Source organism: Fusarium vanettenii (assembly GCF_000151355.1).
Source record: "Fusarium vanettenii 77-13-4 chromosome 1 genomic scaffold NECHAsca_1_chr1_3_0, whole genome shotgun sequence".
Lineage (NCBI taxonomy): Eukaryota > Fungi > Ascomycota > Sordariomycetes > Hypocreales > Nectriaceae > Fusarium > Fusarium vanettenii.
The window spans coordinates 651,595-673,052 of NW_003315881.1; the positions used below are offsets into that span (position 1 = coordinate 651,595).

At 54.1% G+C, this 21,458-nt stretch overlaps 3 protein-coding genes across 3 annotated transcripts; all 3 read left to right on the forward strand.

The window, feature by feature from the left end:
• Nucleotides 1-1,014: 1,014 nt before the first annotated feature.
• On the forward strand, nucleotides 1,015-4,846 carry NECHADRAFT_98710 (uncharacterized protein; the record flags this gene model as incomplete). Its single annotated transcript, XM_003053384.1, has 5 exons — nucleotides 1,015-1,679; nucleotides 1,731-3,629; nucleotides 3,684-3,753; nucleotides 3,806-4,194; nucleotides 4,249-4,846. 5 exons carry the CDS (start codon nucleotides 1,015-1,017, stop codon nucleotides 4,763-4,765), a joined length of 3,540 nt encoding a protein of 1,179 aa, XP_003053430.1. The 3' UTR covers nucleotides 4,766-4,846.
• Nucleotides 4,847-6,592: 1,746 nt separating this feature from the next.
• NECHADRAFT_65487 (uncharacterized protein) lies at nucleotides 6,593-13,304 on the forward strand (the record flags this gene model as incomplete). The annotated part of the gene is made up of 2 exons (XM_003053385.1): nucleotides 6,593-12,804; nucleotides 12,863-13,304. 2 exons carry the CDS (start codon nucleotides 6,593-6,595, stop codon nucleotides 13,128-13,130), a joined length of 6,480 nt encoding a protein of 2,159 aa, XP_003053431.1. The 3' UTR covers nucleotides 13,131-13,304.
• Nucleotides 13,305-13,944: 640 nt separating this feature from the next.
• NECHADRAFT_31683 (uncharacterized protein) lies at nucleotides 13,945-15,572 on the forward strand (the record flags this gene model as incomplete). The annotated part of the gene is made up of 2 exons (XM_003053386.1): nucleotides 13,945-15,023; nucleotides 15,092-15,572. The coding sequence occupies 2 exons, from the start codon at nucleotides 13,945-13,947 to the stop codon at nucleotides 15,570-15,572; spliced, it is 1,560 nt and encodes a 519-aa protein (XP_003053432.1).
• Nucleotides 15,573-21,458: the final 5,886 nt, after the last annotated feature.

The following is a 21,458-nucleotide window of genomic DNA, read 5'->3' on the forward strand; positions in this document are numbered from 1 at the left end:
CCAATTAGAATGAGATGGTCCATCACCATCTCATGCGTTGGTGAACGTGGCAGGCCGACAGTCCACGCAGAATGTGCCTGAATCAAGCCTTGAGAGAGAATAAAGGGCTCGGTTATGATGATGGATCCAGGGCGGAATACTGCGGATCAATGCTTCCCTAGAGTCGGTGACATGGAAGCCTTGGTCTGGTACGTTACTGTCCATTCAGTGGGCAAGGCATTCCGTCAGGTTTATTCAAGCCACCCACTTACTCTCACTCCCTTGAATAATTTCAAGTTTTTGGCCGAGGCCACTCTCCTTCACACGCAGTGATCATCACCCTCTTCTGGAACGGGATCGTGTCTCCGTGTTTGTAGCAAATACCAAACGACAAGAGCAAAAACAAGGCAATGAATCATAGTGTGACATCATGTCCTCCCATGATTGTCCGTCTCTGCTGGCAACCAACCCGCTGCCGCCTCACGAGATGCCCTTCCGTTGGCGTTGTCCCCAGTTAATCAAAGGCCAATCAAGCCTCCCGTGCCCCTTGATGACACTCATTAAGCTTAATCTCTGTCTCTGTTAGTCCGGCCTAGATTAAGGCCCAGCTGCCCCTACCGATGGAGTACGCCCTGTTGTGCGCCAACGTGCGCCTGATGCCCGTCTTGCAGGTCAGAACCGGGTGCAGCATTTAACGGGTAATATTTAGAGACGCTTTTGGGCGTCCCTGCTTTATTAAGAACAGCTGGTGCAGTACATAACAAGTACCTACCCTGCCCCGTTGGATCTGCCTCGTGTGATGCAAGAATCCCACCGCCCGTTTCCCAACTTTGTTTCTATTTCTCCCGACTCTCCCCCAAACTACACGGGGAGGCCTCTTCATCCAAAAGCAGTGTCTTTCAGAATCACGTTGTTCGGCTACGAAGCAATTTACGAGAAGAACCGATGGGCTTATAAGCTGGTGTTGGTTACACAGCTCCCACTTTGAGATCATCGACCATCTATTCTATACCTCCACCCTCGTCGCTGCCAAGAATGACGGCCCCCGATACATCGCAAGAAGCCAAGACGGCCGGTCACGGGCATGCGGCCCCCAATACCAATACCAAGACCAGTCTGGTGGATACCTCGGATGCCCTGACCCCGGATCCAGGCACCGAGGACATGTTCAAGGTTGAGCACAACAAATTCGCCTTCAGTCCGGGTCAATTATCCAAGCTTCTCAACCCAAAGAGCCTCAACGCCTTTTACGCCCTTGGCGGTATCGATGGCCTGGAAAAGGGCTTGAGGACAGATCGAAGTGCTGGTCTCAGTGTTGAAGAGTCGACACTCGACGGTGAGGTCGCCTTTCACGATGTTGCGCCTGAGGGGACTCCAAGACATGGCACAGCTGGAGATTCTATCCCAGAAGCCACCGCAGAGGCTGCAGTTCATATTCCTCCCCCAGAGGATCCCCATCCTACAGGCATCTTTTGCGACCGCAAGAAGGTGTTTCGTGATAATCGTCTCCCCGAGAAAAAGACAAAGTCCTTGCTCGAAATCGCCTGGATAACATACAACGACAAAGTTCTTATTCTCCTCACTATCGCTGCCGTCATCTCCTTGGCTCTGGGCCTGTACCAGACTTTTGGTGGTGATCACAAAGAAGGCGAGCCCAAGGTTGAATGGGTTGAGGGTGTGGCTATCATAGTTGCCATCGTGTAAGTCAGACCATTGCCAAGAACTGGAATGCGTTAACTGATGATGAACAGTATTGTCGTGCTTGTCGGTACCATCAACGATTGGCATATGCAGCGACAATTCACACGGCTCACCAAGAAGACAAATGATCGCATGGTAAATGTTATCCGCTCGGGAAAATCGCAAGAGATATCCATCTCCGATATCATGGTAGGAGATGTGATGCATCTCGCCACTGGAGACATTGTCCCAGTCGACGGCATCTTCATCCAAGGCAGTGCCGTCAAGTGTGACGAGTCCTCGGCCACAGGAGAGTCTGATTTGCTCAAGAAGTCGCCGGCGGCCGATGTATTCCACGCCATTCAGAAGCTTGACGCCACAGAGGCTGAGAAGCTTGATCCTTTCATCATCTCGGGCAGCAAGGTCAACGAGGGCAACGGAACATTCCTGGTTACTGCAGTTGGTGTTAACTCCAGCTATGGTCGCATCTCAATGGCATTGCGTACTGAGCAGGAGGACACGCCGCTCCAGAAGAAGCTCAACATTCTCGCGGACTGGATCGCCAAGTTTGGTGCTGGCGCTGCCTTGTTGCTCTTCATCGCCCTCTTCATCAAGTTCTGCGCCCATCTCCCCAACAACCACGGCAATCCCTCCGAGAAGGGTCAAGAGTTCATGAAGATCTTCATCGTTTCTGTCACTGTCGTCGTCGTCGCTGTCCCCGAAGGTCTCCCCTTGGCCGTCACACTGGCTCTTAGCTTTGCTACCGTCAAGATGCTTCGTGATAACAATCTTGTCCGTGCCCTCAAGGCCTGCGAGACCATGGGAAATGCCACGACTGTCTGCTCTGACAAGACGGGAACTCTCACCCAGAACAAGATGACGGTTGTTGCCACTACTCTTGGCAAGAGCATCAGCTTCGGTGGCACTAATGCTCCTATGGACAAGTCGTTGAAGATCGACCAGGATGCCATCACCATCCCCAACGTGTCGGAATCCGAGTTTGCAAACGGGCTCAGCCAGCAGGTCAAGGAAATTCTCACACAGTCCAACGTGCTCAACTCGACTGCCTTCGAAGGCGAGCAGGATGGTATCAAGACCTTTATCGGATCAAAGACAGAGGTTGCTCTCCTGACCTACTGTCGAGACCATCTTGGAGCAGGCCCTGTTCAAGAGATTAGGACCTCTGCCCAGGTGGTTCAGACCATCCCCTTCGACAGCAAGTACAAGTACAGTGCCGTCGTTGTCAAGCTGGCCAATGGCAAGTACAGAGTGTACGCCAAGGGTGCCTCTGAGATTCTCCTTGAGAAGTGCACCAGTACCCTAGAAACCGTGTCCCAAGGCGAGCCGACCACAGCCTCCCTGACAGACGCTGATCGAAGCATGTTCAACCTGATCATCAGCTCCTACGCCGGGCAGACGCTACGGACCATTGCCTCCTCGTACCGAGACTTTGAGTCCTGGCCACCCGAGGGAGCAGTATCCAATGATAACCCCAGCCAGGCTGACTTCAACGCTGTTCACAAGGACATGACCCTGATCGGCATCTATGGTATCAAAGACCCTCTGCGACCGACCGTTATCGACGCCCTCAAGGACTGCCGCCGTGCCGGCGTATTTGTGAGAATGGTCACTGGCGACAATATCCAGACGGCATCTGCTATCGCTTCCGAATGTGGCATCTTCCGCCCCGACGAGGGTGGTATTGCAATGGAAGGCCCAGACTTCCGTAGACTTCCACCCGAGGAGCTCAAGCAGAAGGTCAAGAATCTCCAGGTCCTCGCTCGCTCAAGTCCTGAGGATAAGAGGATTCTGGTCCGCACCCTCAAGGAGCTTGGAGAGACTGTCGCTGTTACTGGTGATGGAACCAACGACGCTCCCGCATTGAAGATGGCTGATATTGGTTTCTCCATGGGTATTGCTGGCACTGAGGTCGCCAAGGAGGCATCCTCTATCATCCTGCTTGATGACAAGTGAGTGAACCGTCTCTGAAGACTTGCAATGACTTTGATACTGACAATGTTTAGTTTTGCATCCATCGTCAAGGGTCTCATGTGGGGTCGTGCCGTCAACGACTCAGTCAAGAAGTTCCTCCAGGTAAGCTTGATATCTCAACAAGTTTCGACTTGGTTAACTAAGTGACATCTAGTTCCAATTGACCGTCAATGTCACAGCCGTGGTCTTGACTTTCGTCTCGGCAGTGGCAAGCAGCAAGCAAGAGTCTGTCCTGAATGCTGTTCAACTGCTCTGGGTCAATCTCATCATGGACACCTTTGCAGCACTTGCTCTGGCAACGGATCCTCCCACTCGTAGTGTTCTAGACAGGAAGCCTGATCGAAAGTCTGCCCCTCTCATCACCTTGCGAATGTCCAAGATGATCATTGGCCAGGCCATTTGCCAGCTTGCCATCACCTTTGTTCTGAACTTTGGTGGGAAGAAGATCCTTGGTTGGTACGATGACTCTGAGAATGATGCCAAGGCTCTGAAGACACTCGTCTTCAATACCTTTGTTTGGTTACAGATTTTCAACGAAATCAAGTAAGTTGTCCAACGCCTGGATGAGGGTTGACACTCGCTGACAGAAGCCTATAGCAATCGTCGACTGGACAACAAGTTGAACATCTTTGAAGGTCTTCATCGCAACATCTTCTTTATCATTATCAACATCATCATGGTTGGAGGTCAAGTCCTTATCATCTTTGTCGGCGATGAGGCTTTCGAGATTGTGCGCCTAAATGGAAGGGAATGGGGACTTTCGATCGGACTCGGAGCCATTTCTCTGCCCTGGGGAGCACTCATCAGACTTTGTCCTGACGAGTGGGTTGAGGCTTGTCTCCCTGGGTTCATCCACAGGAGGTGGCTAGCCCCTCCTGCTGAAGACCTCGCCTCGGAGAAGTCTCTCGATTCTGACGATGATGACTTTGCACGACCGCCGCTGCGTGTCATGAGCTCCATCCGTGGACCTCGCGTACAGCAACACATTGGTTTCCGGGAGAGAATGCGTAGATACAAGGAGAAGACCCAGGAAAAGGCACAGGAGACAAAAGAAAAGGCGAAGGATGTGAAGGACAAGGCGAAAGGAGCTGGGTCTGAAGTTGCTGAAAAGTAGATCAAGGCAAGGGCCTCGAAACCCTAATTAGACTAGCTTCTCTCGCAAGGGAACAATTTATCAGTTTAATCTTCCCATAAAGATATTGTTTAGATTCTGAAGTGAGCGTGACATGTTGGGGTGATGTGTAACTCTTGGCTTCAAGGAGCAGTTTCGAGCAAAGCCAGGTAGGCAGAAGGAGCCCCCTTACATAGAAATTCTCATTTCAAGTCAATTGGTTTTATGATTCTCATCATAGACGAAGAATTGAAATGCAAGTTAATGTAATGGCGATAGCTTCGAGTTGAGGTTGAATGCTCAAGAGCCGAGAGAAAAGTGGGGCTCGGAATCGCTGGTGCAGGCAGCCAATCAGGAGCGACCTAAAGCTGTCCCCGGAACTTCGCGAATTTCCTGGCCTGACAATCTCTAGACCCTCTCCAACCTTCAACCGAAGCCTCAAATTGCCGGTCGCAGACGTCCATCACCCACTTGAAGTCGTGTCCCAGACGCTCAATTGCGCTCGATATCCAAGATGGTAAGTGCCTCGCACACCCTGAATCCCCTCCGCCGAATGCACCGGCTAATCGCGCACCCTCACAGGCCATCACCAGCACCCTCTACAGGCAAGTCCACCGACGACGACGAGACGACGACACCAACAACGCCCGATGCTAATACGAATTGCTTCACAGGAGCCTTTTCTCCACCAACTACCTCATGCTCGCGACCATCTTCACTGCCGGCTTCGCCTGGGAGGTGTAAGGACTGCTCTCCGCCCGCCGCCGGGCCAGCGGGAACGAGATGCTGATTGTGATACAGGGGCTTCAACAACGTCATGGACAAGGTTTGGGACAGCCACAACCGAGGCGTACGTCTGATATCATGGGAACGATGAGAGAGATTTTGGTTGCTAACCGTGGCTGCAGCGACAATGGAAGGACATCCGACACAAGTTCATCGAGGGCGGCGACGAGGATGAGGAATAAACAGAGGCCGACCGACGACATGATTACCCATCGAGCAACGGGCTAGGGATTGATTCTGTGCCAGTAGCCGTGTACAAATTAGAGGAGAATTAGAGGCAGGATTTCACACATCAACGTTTCCCTATGTCCTGGATGGCATTCCCGCTTCCATTCCCTGGAGGCCGTGAGAGATCGGCCAGGCCGCTGTTATGGGCGGCGTCTTTAATGTCGCCTCCCGCCCGTGTCAAAACATGCATCCCATCCATTGAATGAAACTCGCTTTGTCTGACTCATCATCAATGCCGTCTGTGGCAATCATTACCTTCGCCTTTCATCTGCCGTCCATGTTGCAGGAAAAAGAGGGCCACGCAAGTCTCTGAGGCATAGAAGGTCGCAACTGACGTCGGCAGCCCTGCAACCTGGAACCGGCACCTGAGGGGCAAGACCTGCCACGCCAAACACGCAGGCAAGCAACCATTCCATCACACCTCGAGCCTCAGGATACAAGCCTGTGAATGTGGGCTTTAAACTCCATCCATCCAAGCTGAATAAGCCCAGCCGGCCCGTCTCCAACATCAACCAGGATTTTTAATCCATTGATTTGATTCATTCTCCTCTTGGCACGCATCTTGAGAACAGTACAGCTGTCTTTTGCATCTGCACCGGATTTTGAGCGCTGACTCGACCGTTAGTTATCGCTTGCGGCAGCTTTCAGCTGTTCCACCGACCTTTCTCCAATATTTGCGGATCCCCCACTTCCATTGCTATTACTATCTATCTGCCTGCCTGACGACATCGCCGACACCGCAAACCGCCTCTCTTCTTGCTTCACCATTTCACCTCACACCAACCCGAACAAGCCTACCATGAAGCTGGTCTGACCATGGATCACAACATGTCGACGCAGGAGCAGCAGCTCTGCCAGTTCTTGGCGGGGCTGCCCGCCCACTTCAACTATCGATACACCGAGGAGGCTTCGCGGGAGCTGCTGCGGAGCTTGTTCTGGTCTCTGGCGGGCGGCAGCAGCGAATACATGCGTCTTCTCTTTCCCGAGGGCAGGCCTGGGGATACTCTCAAACTGAGTGACGCCCAGGGTGCTGTTGAGGGTGCCGAATACACCGAGGCTGCGCGGGGGAAACGATGCGGGCACATCTTCAAGCCTGGTGAGGCGAACTACACATGCCGAACCTGCGGCACCGACGAGACTTGCTGCCTGTGTGCACGCTGCTTCGATTCGACCGATCATACCGGACACATGGTTCGGATACAGATTTCTGTTGGAAACAGCGGTTGCTGCGATTGCGGAGACGACGAGGCCTGGCGGAATCCCATGTTCTGCACCATCCACTCCGACCTGCAGGCGGGCGCCGATAAAGGGAAGGGAAAGGAGGCAGCTGGCCTGCCAGAGGATCTCGTGGCGAACCTACAGATGACCATCGGCCGGGTCTTTGACTACATCTGCGACGTCATCTCTTGCTCACCGGAGCAGCTACGCCAAGCCAAGACTGAGGAGTCAATACTCGAGGATGAGCAGTCTTCACGCCTGTCCTCACACTACTATGGCCCAGACGCCGAGCCGTGCAACGAGTTTGCGCTCATCCTATGGAATGACGAGAAGCACACCGTTCAGGAGGTGCAGGACCAAGTCGCAAGGGCCTGCCGCAAGAGCCGGAGGGCTGCAGCCGAGAATGCTTGGGAGACAGATGCCATAGGACGGAGCATCTTGACATATTCATCCGAGATTGACCGACTCCTACACATGGCGACTATAATGGAGGCGATAAGAGTAACGGTCACCATTCGATCTGCAAGAGATACCTTTCGAGAGCAGATGTGTGGAACACTCGTGGAATGGCTGAGCGACATCTCAGGTTGCACTGTCGGCCATGATACTCACATTCTTCGTCGCACCGTCTGTGAGGAAGTCATGAAGCCATGGCGTCAGGGCAGCGCGGCAACTCATACTCTGGGCCTTATCGACGATGAGGAGGAGGATGACCAGGCAGTTGCGAATCGACGCCGGTTCGACGGCATGAATGCGCGTTTCATCTTGGCCTTGCAAGCTGCTGCTGGAGGCAATGGTCTTCAAATAGAAATTGACGACGACGATGATGATGACGATGACGAAGACGACGATCTCGACGCCGACATGGACGACCAAGGCCATCATTCCCCGTCCAGTTCCGTGGCTGGAGGTGACGAAGATGAGGATGACGATGTGATGATGGTGGATCGAGGGGAAGTTGGAGATCTTGGAGTTAACTGGAGAGACAACGACCAAGCTCTGGAAGAAGACGAGGCCACCATGGCTGGATATCCTCCCCCTCCTCCACCTCCCCCTGCTCAGGCCCAGGGTCAGACTCAGGGGCAGGCTCAAACCCAGACTCGTACTACAACGCGGGATAGAGAAGCAACACCCTCCGACTCGGATACGGCCGAGCCCCTCGTTGCACCCTCGATCTACGCCAAAGCAAATGTCGAAATTCCAAAGACACCTGGCAAGACCGAGAAACTGACAGCTCGACCTGGACGCTACTGGATCGAGACACCTACAATTTACACACAGCGTGAGAATGTACCCCCGGCCGAGGATGTCTTTCGACGTGTCCGTCTCGATTGGCTTCTAGTTTTCGATCTGCGCATGTGGAAGAAAGTTAGGAATGATCTTCGGGCCCTGTACATATCCACTGTTGTCCAGATTCCCGAGTTCAAGCGAGTGCTGGCCCTCAGATTCGCGAGCTTGTACACGATTCTGGCTCAGCTCTACCTGGTTGGAGACCGAGAACCGGACCACTCCATCATCAACCTCTCTCTTCAGATGCTCACGACTCCCTCAATCACTGCCGAGGTTGTTGAACGCGGAAACTTTATGACCAGCTTGCTGGCGATTCTCTACACCTTCCTAACAACACGACAAGTCGGTCACCCCTGGGATGTGTCCCCTGACGCCGTCCTCGCCTTCGAGAGTGGTTCTGTAACAAACAGGCGAATGTACCATTTCTATCAGGACTTGAAGTACTTGTTTGGTGCGCCTCATGTCCAAGAGCGAGTACGATGCGAGCCCCGATACCTCATGCAGTTCCTTGATCTTGTCAAGCTTCACCAGTGCATTGGCCCCAATGTTCGAGCGGTAGTCGAGCATGTGGAATACGAGGCTGATTCATGGATCACTGCCTCTCTTGTGACGAGACAGATCAACCTGCAGGCTCGAAACCTCGCTGAGGCATTCCGCAACTGCCCATCTGACGAGATTAATTACCTCCAACGAGCCATCCGCTTCACAGCAAAGACGGTGATCCTCAACTCGATCGGCGCAGAACGCCACCGGTTCAAGCAGGGTGAAATCAAGGATGAGGTTCAGTTCAAGAATCTCAGCGACTTTGAGTTCGATACCGAGGCTGCTTCTTATGATGTGGTCAAGTTTGTCGTCGAGAAGGATGCCATCAGCTTCCATCACGCCCTTCACTACACCCTGTCTTGGCTCATTGAGTGCGGACGATCGCTTCCTGCCTCTACGATGAGAACTCTGATGAGCTTCACGCAGCAAGAGCTCAAGTCCAAGCCCAAGTTGATGGGTAGGCCTCAGGTGCCAAGAAAAGACTTCACCTCTGAGGACTATCTCATTGCAGCCTTCGATTTCCCTCTCCGTGTATGTGCCTGGCTTGCTCAGATCAAGGCCAATATGTGGGTTAGAAACGGAATCAGCCTACGGCACCAAGCAAGCACGTACCGCGGTGTTGGTCAACGAGATGTTTCGCACCACCGAGACATATTCCTTCTGCAGACTGCCTTGGTGGTCTGCAGCCCCAGCCGTGTTCTTGCGTCAATTATCGACCGCTTCGGAATGGAGAGTTGGGTCAAGGGCTTGTTTGAGCTAAAGTCGGAGGCTCAGGATGACGCCCAGCACCTGGACGTGGTGGAAGACATGATCCACCTCCTGATTGTCCTTCTCAGTGATCGTACCTCGTTGATATCATCCGAAGACGAGACCAAGTCCAGGCTTCTAGCCATGCGCCGGGACATCACTCACGTCCTGTGCTTTAAGCCCCTATCATTCAATGAGATCTGCAACAAGCTCCCCGAGAAGTACCAAGAGCAGGAAGATTTCCACCGCGTCTTGGATGAAATGGCCACCTTTAAGCCACCCGAGGGTGTTTCTGATGTTGGCACATTTGAGTTGCGTCCCGAGTTCATTGAGGAGATCGATCCTTACATCGCGCATTATAACAAGAACCAGCGAGAGGAATCCGAAATGGCGTATCGAAAGAAGATGGCCAAGAGGACAGGAAAGACAGCCGAGGAGGTTGTGTATGAGCCCAAGGCTCGAACAGTTCCTTCAGGCATGTTCGAGAACCTGGGCGCCTTCACCAGCACAGGCATGTTTGCCCAGGTCATCTACTACTCGCTCCTCTACCCCCTAGTGGCCAACAAGTTTACCCCTTCGGTCCCATTCACCCGGCTTGAGACTTTCCTACAGGTGGTTCTACATCTCATCCTAATCGCCATTCTGGAGGACAAGACGAGTGACGATGACATGAGCGAGGAGTCGACAAAGTCATTTGTCTACATTGCTCTTACCAAGTTTGGTCGCAGCAACTTTATGCCCGAGGCACATAGTTCCAGAACTATCGTGTCCCTCTTGAATATGATGTCTACCAAGGACGAGTTCAAGGCGGTCCATCCCAAGATTGCGCTCGTTCTCAAACGATTGCGACAGAAGCGCCCTCGTACCTTCGACACAGCGTACGTAAACCTTGGGGTCTCAGTCGACCGTATCAACACGGCCTCGCCAGCAAACACTTCTGCTGAGGAGGAGCGTGAGAGGCGAAAGAAGGCGGCGCTAAGTCGTCAGGCCAAGGTCATGGCGCAGTTCCAGCAGCAACAGAAGAGCTTCATGGAGAACCAGGCAGCATTCGACTGGGGTTCTGACTTGGACGAAGACGAGGAGGAGGAAGAAGAGCAGACAGAAGAGCGGAAACACAACTGGAAATACCCCGTTGGAACTTGCATATTGTGCCAGGAAGAGCCAGACGACCGCCACCTCTACGGAACGTTTGCCCTTTTCAACGAGAGCCGGATCCTTCGGCAGACAGACTTCCAGGACCCCGACTTTGTCCGCGAAGCATCACAAACGCCTTGCAGCCTTGACCGATCCGCCGAGGAGGTTAGACCATTCGGTATTGCCCATGAAAACAGGAGGATGGTGGAGAAGATCAATGTCCAGGGCGAAACTTTCCTCGCGGAGCGACAAACCATTGGTAAAGGATTCCCGTCCAACGTCTGCCTTCCAGGGCCCGTGGCCAGTGGTTGTGGGCATATGATGCACTACCGCTGCTTCGAGGTCTACTATGAAGCAACAGTGAGGCGCCACGCGCATCAGATCGCCAGACATCATCCTGAGGACACCCGTCGAAATGAGTTTGTGTGCCCTCTATGCAAGGCGCTCGGAAACGCATTCGTGCCCATCATCTGGAAGGGAATAGACGAGTCGTATCCAGGTTATCTCCAGTCTCAGGGTCCCTTTGAGGACTTCCTGGAGAAGCAGATGGGCTCCGCTTACTGGATCGGCGGAAGCAAAGCGCGCGAGGATGAGCCATCGTTACCCGACATGTACACTCCTAGTCTTCCTGGAAGCCTTGTTGAGTCTCTACTGCCAGCCCAGACTCAGGCCGAGACCTCATGGGGAAGGGAGGACGCCGAGGCGCAGTCATCAGCAGTGGGCACACCCGTCAGTTACGCATTCTCTGACTTGAATACGCCTGAGCAGAGCCATGCTCAGCCAGCTGCTACAGATGGCAGCCAGTTGATGGTGGAGTTGCTAGCAGCATATCGTCGACTGCGAAACACTCTTCGCATGAACGGCCTCCGCACCAGTCACATCATCGACTCCAAGGGCGACAACGCTGGCGAGCTCTGCGCCAGTGATACGCTAGTCAAGGCCGTGGGCTTCACCATCTCTTCTGTGGAAGTCCAGCAGCGAGGAGTGGAAGCCCAACCGGGCATGAGCCTTTTGGAGAAGATTCCTGAGCACATTCTCACACACTTGCGAGTCTTGTCAGAGACGGTTTCGTCGTACATTGCGGTCGGGGCACAGAATAGCGGAGCCGAGAGCAAGATCGACGCCGAGTTCAAGAAAGATAGTGAGAGGCAACATTGCCAGCTCTTCATGTCGCGATACTTTGGAACCGGCACGCCGTATGCTCGACGGCCATTGGATGTATATCCGCCCCTGCTGAGCATGGATTCGTTCTTGTTCTTGGTTGAGTGTTCGTACGGGCTGGTGCCGGCACAGAAGGCGGAGATCTCGCACGTTCTCCGATTGTGCTACCTAGCGGAGCTTGTGAAGCTCGTGTATCATATGGGCCGAAACATTCCCGTTGCCAGCTGGGTTGGCAATCTCACCAACAGACAAACTCAAGATCCAGCCATCAACAACTTTGCCGACTTTGCCCTCGCCGTAACTAAATGTGGCCTCGAGTTCCACGCAGCACAGTTCCCGGAGGGCGTCGAGTTTGGCGAGAACCGAGGTTTCCAACAACCTGGCGTGGATACACTGGAGAGTTGGTACACGTTTGCAAAGAAGTACGCACTTACGTTCCTGAGGAAGAGTCTCATGTTCCTCTACGTCAAGTACGGGGTGGACTTCAACAGCCACATCTCGCCATCGCCGGAGGCAGATGAACTAGAGCGCTTGACCGAGAGTCTCCGCGTGCCCAGCTTTGACGAGATGTGTGCCGCCATCACAGACAACGCGGCTGCTTGCGGCTGGCCCCAGACGACCTCATCTCTTGTGTCGGGATGGGTCAAGCACCAGGTCATGTGGCCAGGCGATAGTAGTGACATGCCTCGGTCAGCCATGATGAGCCATCCTGGTATCTTTGAGCTTATTGGCCTACCCAAGAACTACGACGCCCTCATTGACGAGGCGACGAGGCGGAAGTGCCCGACCACGGGCAAGGAACTCGCGGATCCCGTCATCTGTCTCTTCTGCGGCGAGCTCTCGTGCAGCCAAGGCACATGCTGCCAAAAGACAGACACCTCTTCTGACCGTATAGAGTACACCAAGATTGGTGGCGCGCAGCAACATATGCGCAGGTGAGTATCCCTTGGTCTGATGATTTACAGGGCAAGGATTGCTGACTAGATATGCCAGGTGTCAACGAAACATTGGAGTTTTCCTCAACGTGCGCAAGTGTTCGATAGTGTACCTCTTCCGTCTGTCGGGGTCCTTCACACCAGCGCCATACATCGACAAGTATGGAGAGACGGATCCGCAGCTGCGTCATGGGCGACAGCTCTTCCTCAACCAGAAGCGATATGACTCGATGATACGCAACACGGTTCTCAATCACGGAGTACCGAGCTTGATCAGCCGGAAATTGGAGGCGGAGATCAACAATGGCGGATGGGATACTCTGTAGTGAATGGAGGAAAGACCTCAAGCGTAGCGTTTATGAACTTGCATCGACACGGGGTTTACGGGGATTACGATTACTGTCTGGTCATGGTGTAAGGTTGCGTTTTTTGTTTGTCGAATCTTAGCTACCTACATAGCATGGAGAGGGCTTTCAAGTATCTATAGAGATGAGGCATTTACAAGGTTTATCAGTGATGGTAATTGCTACGATTGAGACCAACTTGTATTAATCGTCTAAAGGTTGATGGAGATGCCATAACAGTGTTTATACAGTGTTTTGTTATATACACACTGTAAGGGGGCAGTACCTTTAACCAATCACATCAATCGAAGCCGCGGCGCGTCTCGACCGTGGCTCAAGCCTTGTTCCTGCTGGAAAGAACGACGGAAAGCAGAACCAACGAAGGCAGGAGCGCAAAAATAACACAGACACTCTCACGCAAACCTCCAATCCCACCCCCTTTGAGCCTCATTTTTGGCTCGACCCTCCCTCCTTCAACTTCACTTTTCCCGCCTTGCACGCACACACACATACACAAACAAAGGCTCCTCCCCCTGTGACACTCGATAGACGGACGGGTGGATGCCGCATCGTCACTGCAGCGAGTGAGTGAATCATGGCAGGCAGACGTTCAGGTCGCGCTGCCGCCAAGCGGGCTGCGGCTGCTCTAGGTGAGTCTTGAAGTGTTTCGTCGATTTCGCCTTCCGATCCCGACACCATCCACCAACAAACAATTGGTCAATCAATCAAATCTCTGCAAGTGCAGCCTCGACCTCCTTTTGCGCAACTGTCGCATTCTTCATCATCCTCCTCCATCATGGCACCCCGTCCAAGGATCCGACTCAAGCTGACGCGCAGTTCCCAACCCGCAGAGAGCACGCCAAAGACGTTTGCCGATATCGAGGACGAAGTCATGCCCGACGCCGACGAGGCCGCTGAGGATACGAAGCCTCAGGCGATTCCGGACCCCGACGACGAAAAGGATGAGGACCACCAGCCAAAGGAGGAGTCTGGCGACGATGATGATGCTGCCGACAAGGACGATGAGTCGGCCAAGGAGCCCACCCCGCCGCCTGTGCCAACCATTCGAAGAAAGAGGCTCGGTCGCCCACCCAAGAATCGGCCCCCGGACTGGGACAACATGATTACCGTGCCCGCCGACGAGGCCAACACCCCGCGACGTCGCGGCCGCGGTGGATGGCGAGGGCGCGGCGGTCGCAAAGGTGGTCCAGCAGCGCCCAAGGCTGAACAGGTCATTGACGCTGAGGGTACTATCGCCGAGATCGCTAATGACGAGTGCGTGCTGCCTGAGGACCCCGAGGGCGAGACCAAGGTCGACAAGCTGGGCAACCTCCAGGGCGGTCGCGACTACCGTTGTCGCACATTCACTGTTACGGGACGCGGCGAGAGGCTCTACATGCTTTCGACAGAACCGGCGCGATGTGTCGGTTTCAGGGACAGTTACCTGTTCTTCACCAAGCATCGTAAGCTCTACAAGATCATTGTCGACGACGATGAGAAGCGGGATATGATTGAGCGAGATATCATCCCTCACTCGTACAAGGGCCGCTCAATAGGTATCGTCACAGCACGCTCTGTATTCCGGGAGTTCGGCGCCCGCATCATTGTGGGTGGCAAGCGTATCATCGACGACTATGGTGTTGCTCAGGCTCGTGCCGACGGTGTCGTCGAGGGCCAGCTCGCAGACCCTGATGATCACTTTGTCGAGGGGGAGCCGTACAACAAGAACCAATACGTCGCATGGCATGGAGCCAGCGCCGTCTACCACACCAACGCTCCCACTGTGCCCATCCCCAATGGCAAGGTCGAGTCCAAGAAGCGCAAGGTCAACGTCAATGACATGAACTGGATGCTGGAACATGCCCGCGAGGCCAGGTACGTTCCTCAAGTTGGCGAATAACAACACTCTGTCGAGGACTCATCACTAATATGTCACACCCTAGTACGTTCAATGCCGGTATTAATGCCATAAGAAAGCTCAACAATGCCGGCGTGTACGACATCCACACCAACGTGGTGCAGTACCCAGCAACGATGCAGCCGACGCGCGCCCGCATCGAGCAGGTCGCCCCAGAGGACGAGCAGGCTACCAGGGGCAGCAGTGTGTTCCCTCCTCTTCCCGGAAAGATGGCCCGCAACTTCTACGTCGCCGACACCTACTTGGAGACGTCGTCTGCGGGTGTCATCTCGGCCTCGGGGGTGGACGATACGGCCGGTTCGGCCGACTTCCTCGCCTCGTTCCAGGGACTGAGCGCAGTATCGGATGAGATCAAGGATCTGCTACCTCCCGAGTGCCGAAAGGCTTTTGATAGCGCCGTGGACAAGGAGGCATCGTGGCGGTCACAATGGGGGCCCGAAAGCGAAAAGATGTCGCGACAACAGCCCGTCATCGACAAGGCCATTGTGCCGTACAGCATGACTTGATGGGAACGCAGGGCGAGGACTCGACTCTCTTTTACGACCGGTGGATCTATGTCTGTTATACAACTGTACGCTGGCCTTATTACTCTCACGGCCGCTCCTTGGTGTCACGGTCGGCGATTGATGTGTACTTTTTGGTGGTTATGGATGGGGAGTTGAGTGTGCCATGCCATGCCGGGCAGGCTTGGGAGAAGGAAAGCAGGCGTTTGGTGTCATGGATATTGAATGTGTTTCTTTTTTCTACCTGCACATTTCTGGTGCGGCCTCGCATTGTTGGGCATTGTGTGTACCGAGCATTAGCGAGGACGTCTCTGTCGGAGACGAAGTGGGATACCATAAGCTGTAATTCCTGACGAATCTGTGATGGGCATGGGTCTCTCCTCTCGTCTAGACGATATGTGTTGTCGAGGACAAGCAATGTGTGCGTGCGTGTGTGCCCTGATGAGAATCGAAACAGCAAAGACCTCGGTCCTGTCGGGTCTTCTCAACTCGTCGCTTGAGAGCAAAGGAGCTGCAGCTTGTCTAGGTTGCCTTGCATTAACCTGTTGCACTCGCGCCGACAGTCTCTAACCGCCGGTAACGCCCTCGACAGTTCGGTAGCTCCGAGCCCCGGCTTCGGCCTCTTTTGCGACGGGCTACGGACCTTGGCACACGAGAGCAACCGTCAAAGATGGGAAGCGATGCGTGGGAAGAGGCTTTTTTTTTTTTTTTCTCCCGCCCCCTCCTCTCGGTCCCCGTCATGATTAGCTTCTTTTTCTCTGCTCTTCTGTCTCTTCTTCCCTTTCCGAGGCTCGTGATAGGTACGATCCTGCCCTGCCTCTCTAGTCTCAGGTGGATTCTCCATCGTCCATGTCGCCAACCACTTCGCTCTGCTCCGTGGTCCCCGCTTCGCTTGGACTTGATCCTCTTTTTTTTCCCTCTTTAATTCTGTGTGGCTGGCATTTTCCTGTTCTCCTCCTCCCACCCCACGCGGATCCGATGGACAGATGGTTGCAGTAGGGCGAGATTGATGGTACCAAAGTATTTCACGCAGAAAGAAAGTAGAAGAAAAAAAATGTTCAATTCCCTAATACGGGTGTTGGCAGGTGGCGACCCCAGCCAAACTAGAGAGGTCAAGCCGAGAGAGTTGGAGCTAATGTTGAAGAGAGAGGCATGAGAGGGCAGACGACCAGAAACCAGGGTCTCGATCTCCGTGTCTAGAGGACGCTTGTGACGCAGGTGCTGATTTGTTGGCATCGACTACATGAGGGACATTGACTTGACCGGTCGGACGTCGCCTTGCAATCAATGGATGATATCTCATGTGTCTGTATTCGTACAGATGCCTGCTGTAAGCTGCTGGATCAACGTGCGGTGGTGACGACGACGACATGGTCATGAAAATTGTACAGTACCGGACAGGCCAACTCGCGTCGTCATCTACCGTACTGTAAACTGTAAGTCTTGACTCTTCCGGGGGGCGTCTGGCTTGAGCCATGTATCAGAATTATTGCCATCAAGACGTCAGCTCAAGCACTCGTGACTGTGACTGTGACTGCGAGTCTGACTGCTGCCTTGGTTACATAACCGACTGTGGCAGGTCATGAGTAAGATGAGGTCGACGTCGCTGCTTGCTTGTCGTCCGCCATGCCTTTCATGATGGGATGCCGACTCCTCCCACGCGGCAGCCACCTCATGGAGTTTGCCAGACACAGCAACCCCCGAACTGCCGAGATGCACCAAGTTACACGACGAGCCCTGATATTGTACAGTACTGTACATGCGTACGGTTCAGTACACGCATGCAGCGTCGCAGCACCGGCGTCGGGGCACGGGGAGCTCGGATCGAAACACCACCCACACTGACCGTTGTATTGATAATCATGGGTGGATGGCAACTCCTGTGCCTGGCAGGCACCCGAGGGCAAAGGTAAATGCGCTGCTCCCGACTAGGCAACGAGTCGGACGCATTCGCCTCCTTCATCGTCATCTGTGAGTGATCTTCACTGCCGGATGTTGAATGCTGGATGCACAGGTTGGCGGGTTCCGCCTCCCGGGGGACGGGATCAGTCTGGCCGGTGAACAGTGACGGTACCCCGAAAGTAGGTACGTACAGTGCAGTAGCAACCATCAACGGACAGGGTTGCTCCGGGCCTGGGGTTCGGATCCTCACAGGAGCCCAGAGGTGGCCTGTCGTTGGCTGATCAAAAGACTCATCAAGTCAAGACAGCTGCTCGCCAACCACCTGGTGGAACCGCTGTGCTGGTTGCCCTCTCTGGGGATGCACTATGACGCCCAGCCCATCCGATGTAGGGACCTGGCCAGGCTCTTCCACACGGCTGGGTTCCATGGGATAGCTTTGGCTGGAAGCTAAGGTCCGGGTCACGTATTTGGTGACCCAATTAGCCTCGCTTCACACCCAGCTGCACTGCATCAGTCTGGATCGCAACTTGATACTCTTCCTGCAGCACTCAGTAGATGCTCATACATACGCGCCCGCTCGTGGTCATATGCATCGTCCATCACACCCAGGTTGGCCTTGGACGCCGACTACATCTTCAATATTGCCTAGGCTCGAACTGCTCGATGCTCCGCGAGCTTCATCTCGCGGTATAGGGTAGAGACCCGTGTTAGTCGTTATGGGGTTGGTTCAACAGACGATGCGGCGTGTAATACCGGAGGGCAGTGGATTATCATGTTAGGTGGCGCACCAGTACCCCGTACGCCGGTGTGATTTGGGTCCGGTCAGGTTGTGGGACGGCCGACTCGTGTAAACTCGTGAGGCTGATGAGCAAAACTCTGGTGTTCTCGTTTCCGGCAGGCTCTGCTCACACATGTTCATCGTGGACGGATGACCATGTTCCATCGAACTGCTGCTTTCTCACCGCCTCTGCCCATATACACCAGCTCTTTCCAATAAAGTCGCCGCCACAGCATGCCTCAAGATGCGGCTGACACTTCTCAAATGTGAGGCCGGCTGACATGCCAGAATCTCTACCCTGCATGCCGTACAAGTGGTACGGGGTTTGAACAGGGCCGAAGAAAGAGTTGACCGTGCGGTCATGTTCCTCTTTTTTTTCCTTCCTTTTTTCTCTTTCTTGACCAACGATCGGCGCTAACCCCAAAACAAAGGGAGAGGAAGCCAAACCCTTTCATCTGTGTTGTGGATGTTGAGTTGGCAGAAATAACTCGGCTGCACGTCACGGCTGGGGGATGAGTAGCATGGCGCTTAGGCGATGAGGGGTTGACTCCATTCTGATCCATCGCAGCAAAGCCCATGGGTTCGCCCCCACGAATATCAAATGCTTGGCTGCCATCCAGCGGTAGAGGCCGGGCCCTGGAAAACACAAGTACCATCACGCGAGTGAGAAGGCGCTTGTTGCGGTGAAGACGAGATCCGCCAACAGCGCTCCGCTCCGCTGGTTCCTGTACACACCCAAAACGAGCCCAGACATGATGGCGGACTAAAGGATTCGCCGTTGGACCTGGACCCGGAGCGAATCAAGATGCGAGGTGAAGCTCCCATTTCCTCTCTTTGGCAACGACACTTAGTGATGGTGTTGTGCTCAGATCTGGTTCCGCTGGCCCTAGACCAACCGTGTTCCGTCTGCCAGGTCAAAATTGCGGTGTATTCCCATGTGATTCGGTTCACCTCTCGTAGTGAGAGCTTGCTTGGATAGTTGGCAGACAATCAAATCCCAGTGTGCCATCCAGAAACAGTCGAGATCCCAAACAGCAGACAGCCGTCAACACAGAGGATACCGAGAAAAGACAAGCCTCAAGTTCCCATACTGCATTAGTACTAGGGCGTCAGTCCCTTCAAAGCGGAGACCGAGTCCATCACGATTAGCCTCCGTGCTGCTGGTGGCTTTGGCCGTCAATCGCCGCAGCTGCGTCTGTGTGTTGCGGGTTGTGAATGGTCCCTGCTCAACGTCCCACATACAACGCTCCAACCGTTGTTTGTACTGTCCAATGCGAAAATTCGGGTCAAGATGAAATAGCACCGAACCATCACCAGACAGTGGCCAACTGAGAATATGGATTCGGCGGCTGACTGGCAAATATTTTTGCCCAAGTAGAAGGCACCCCGTCGATTCATGTCCTGTACTGAGCCGTCAGGAGGCCGTGCACATGGAAAAGACCCTGACAATGAAAGGTTGCCAATTCTGTGGCCCCAATTGGCAACTAGGACTTGGCGGCTCTAGCACAGCAACGCTGGGTCGATGGGCTGGACCCTAGACCCATAACTTGTCGTCTCGAGCTTGTTCGATGCAGCATGGCAGCAGCCACCGGTACTTGTCCAGCCGAAAGAGTCTGACTCGGAGCGTGATCCTGGGATAACCATATTTGGCGTTACAGGATAACCTGTCCCCTGAACGAGTCAACTCTAATGAGTTGAGGCCTTCAAGAGCGCGTCTTGGTGTAGACACAGTACCAACGTGGTGTCAGGTCCATGTCAGCCGCTGCCGCCAGGCCCGGAGGTTGCAGATCTCCACGAAGCCGCCCTGACCAGCTCGCCCGCCAGACCCAGGCACATCAACAACTGACATGCGTCCATGTCAAACTGTACTCCACACCATGATTTATGTTGAACACAAACACTGGATAGAAATCAAGATGGGACTCAGCCCTCCTGACAAGTCAAGATCCAATCTGCCCCATGGCAGAGCGGCATTCCGTCTGGTGCAGGACAATAGAACTGCAGGAAATCGCATCTCGAGCAAGCCTGCAATCCATGTTGACCAACTGCGGGAGCAGGGAGAATCCGCCTGTGTTGAACACATGTTTCGCCTCATGGGCTAATGCCACAGCGCTCACATGGCAACCTGGCCCGGACGGTTCGAAATGATTGACCAAGTAATCTCCTGGGGGAAACGGCGCTACTGGCCTGCAACGCGACACCTGCCCTGACCTGTGGGCCCAAATCTCCCAGAGCAGGGCTTGTGTGGCCAGTCAGGGAACCGTCGCTGCAGTATCGTTGGTGGCAGTGGTTGAAGACAACAGCGGTGAACAAGTTGTGGACAAGAGAGGGGATGAAGCGCGTTACGTACGCCTCTATCACGGCGCACCCACCCTGGCGCAGTTGTCGAGCAAGTACAATGTACTGTAGATGTGCTTGATCGGTGGTCCGCAGTGTTGCTGCGCGGGAGAAAGGGGTTGTTGCTGCACGTCCGACCCAAGTGTCCCTTCACCATCGAGTTACACGCCGGCAATGGTGGACCTGAGGCATTTCCCTCCGCATGTTCGGGTCCAGGATGCTAAGGAGCTGGTTGCTAGTCGCCTTTGAAGGCTTCGTGATCAAATGAGCGAGAGGGGACGTAGGCTTCACATGCACCGCAACGGGTGTTTAATCGACTGCGATTCTGGGGGGCGTTTTCAAGATGATCCATGAATAGAACCCCTTGATTTGTGCTTGCTGATTGTTTGTTGTTTTGGTTTATTTTTGAATTTTGCTGACTGGGCATTGTACGTGCCAGCCCCCCTATATGCGGCCAAACTTTGAGAGATGTGTTGAGATGGAGCGGATATACTGCTCCATTCACAAGTTGGTGGTCAAGCGCTGTTGCACCTTGGTCGATCGAGGGAAACCGACTCAGCCATCCAATTCCTCTTGGAGTGCGGCCAATTCTGGCAACCCTGGAAGGGTCGTTCCACCGGGCTTGGGCTTCAAGAACCGCTATGCTCAAAGGGCTGATGGGCAATGGGCAGCGTCGAAGAACCCCGGCCCACTCTGGGAGAAATTCTGCACCGGTGACTCGCTGGGCAGTGTCTTGCATCCTAGTCGCCCTCGAGAACGGTGAGGTCTGATCGACGGCGTCGGAATCCCTGCAGCCAGCGGTATTTTCGTACCTGGGTGCCGGGGTCAACTGGATGCCAAATCTCCTCCTCCGCCCCGTCTTGTGGTGAGTG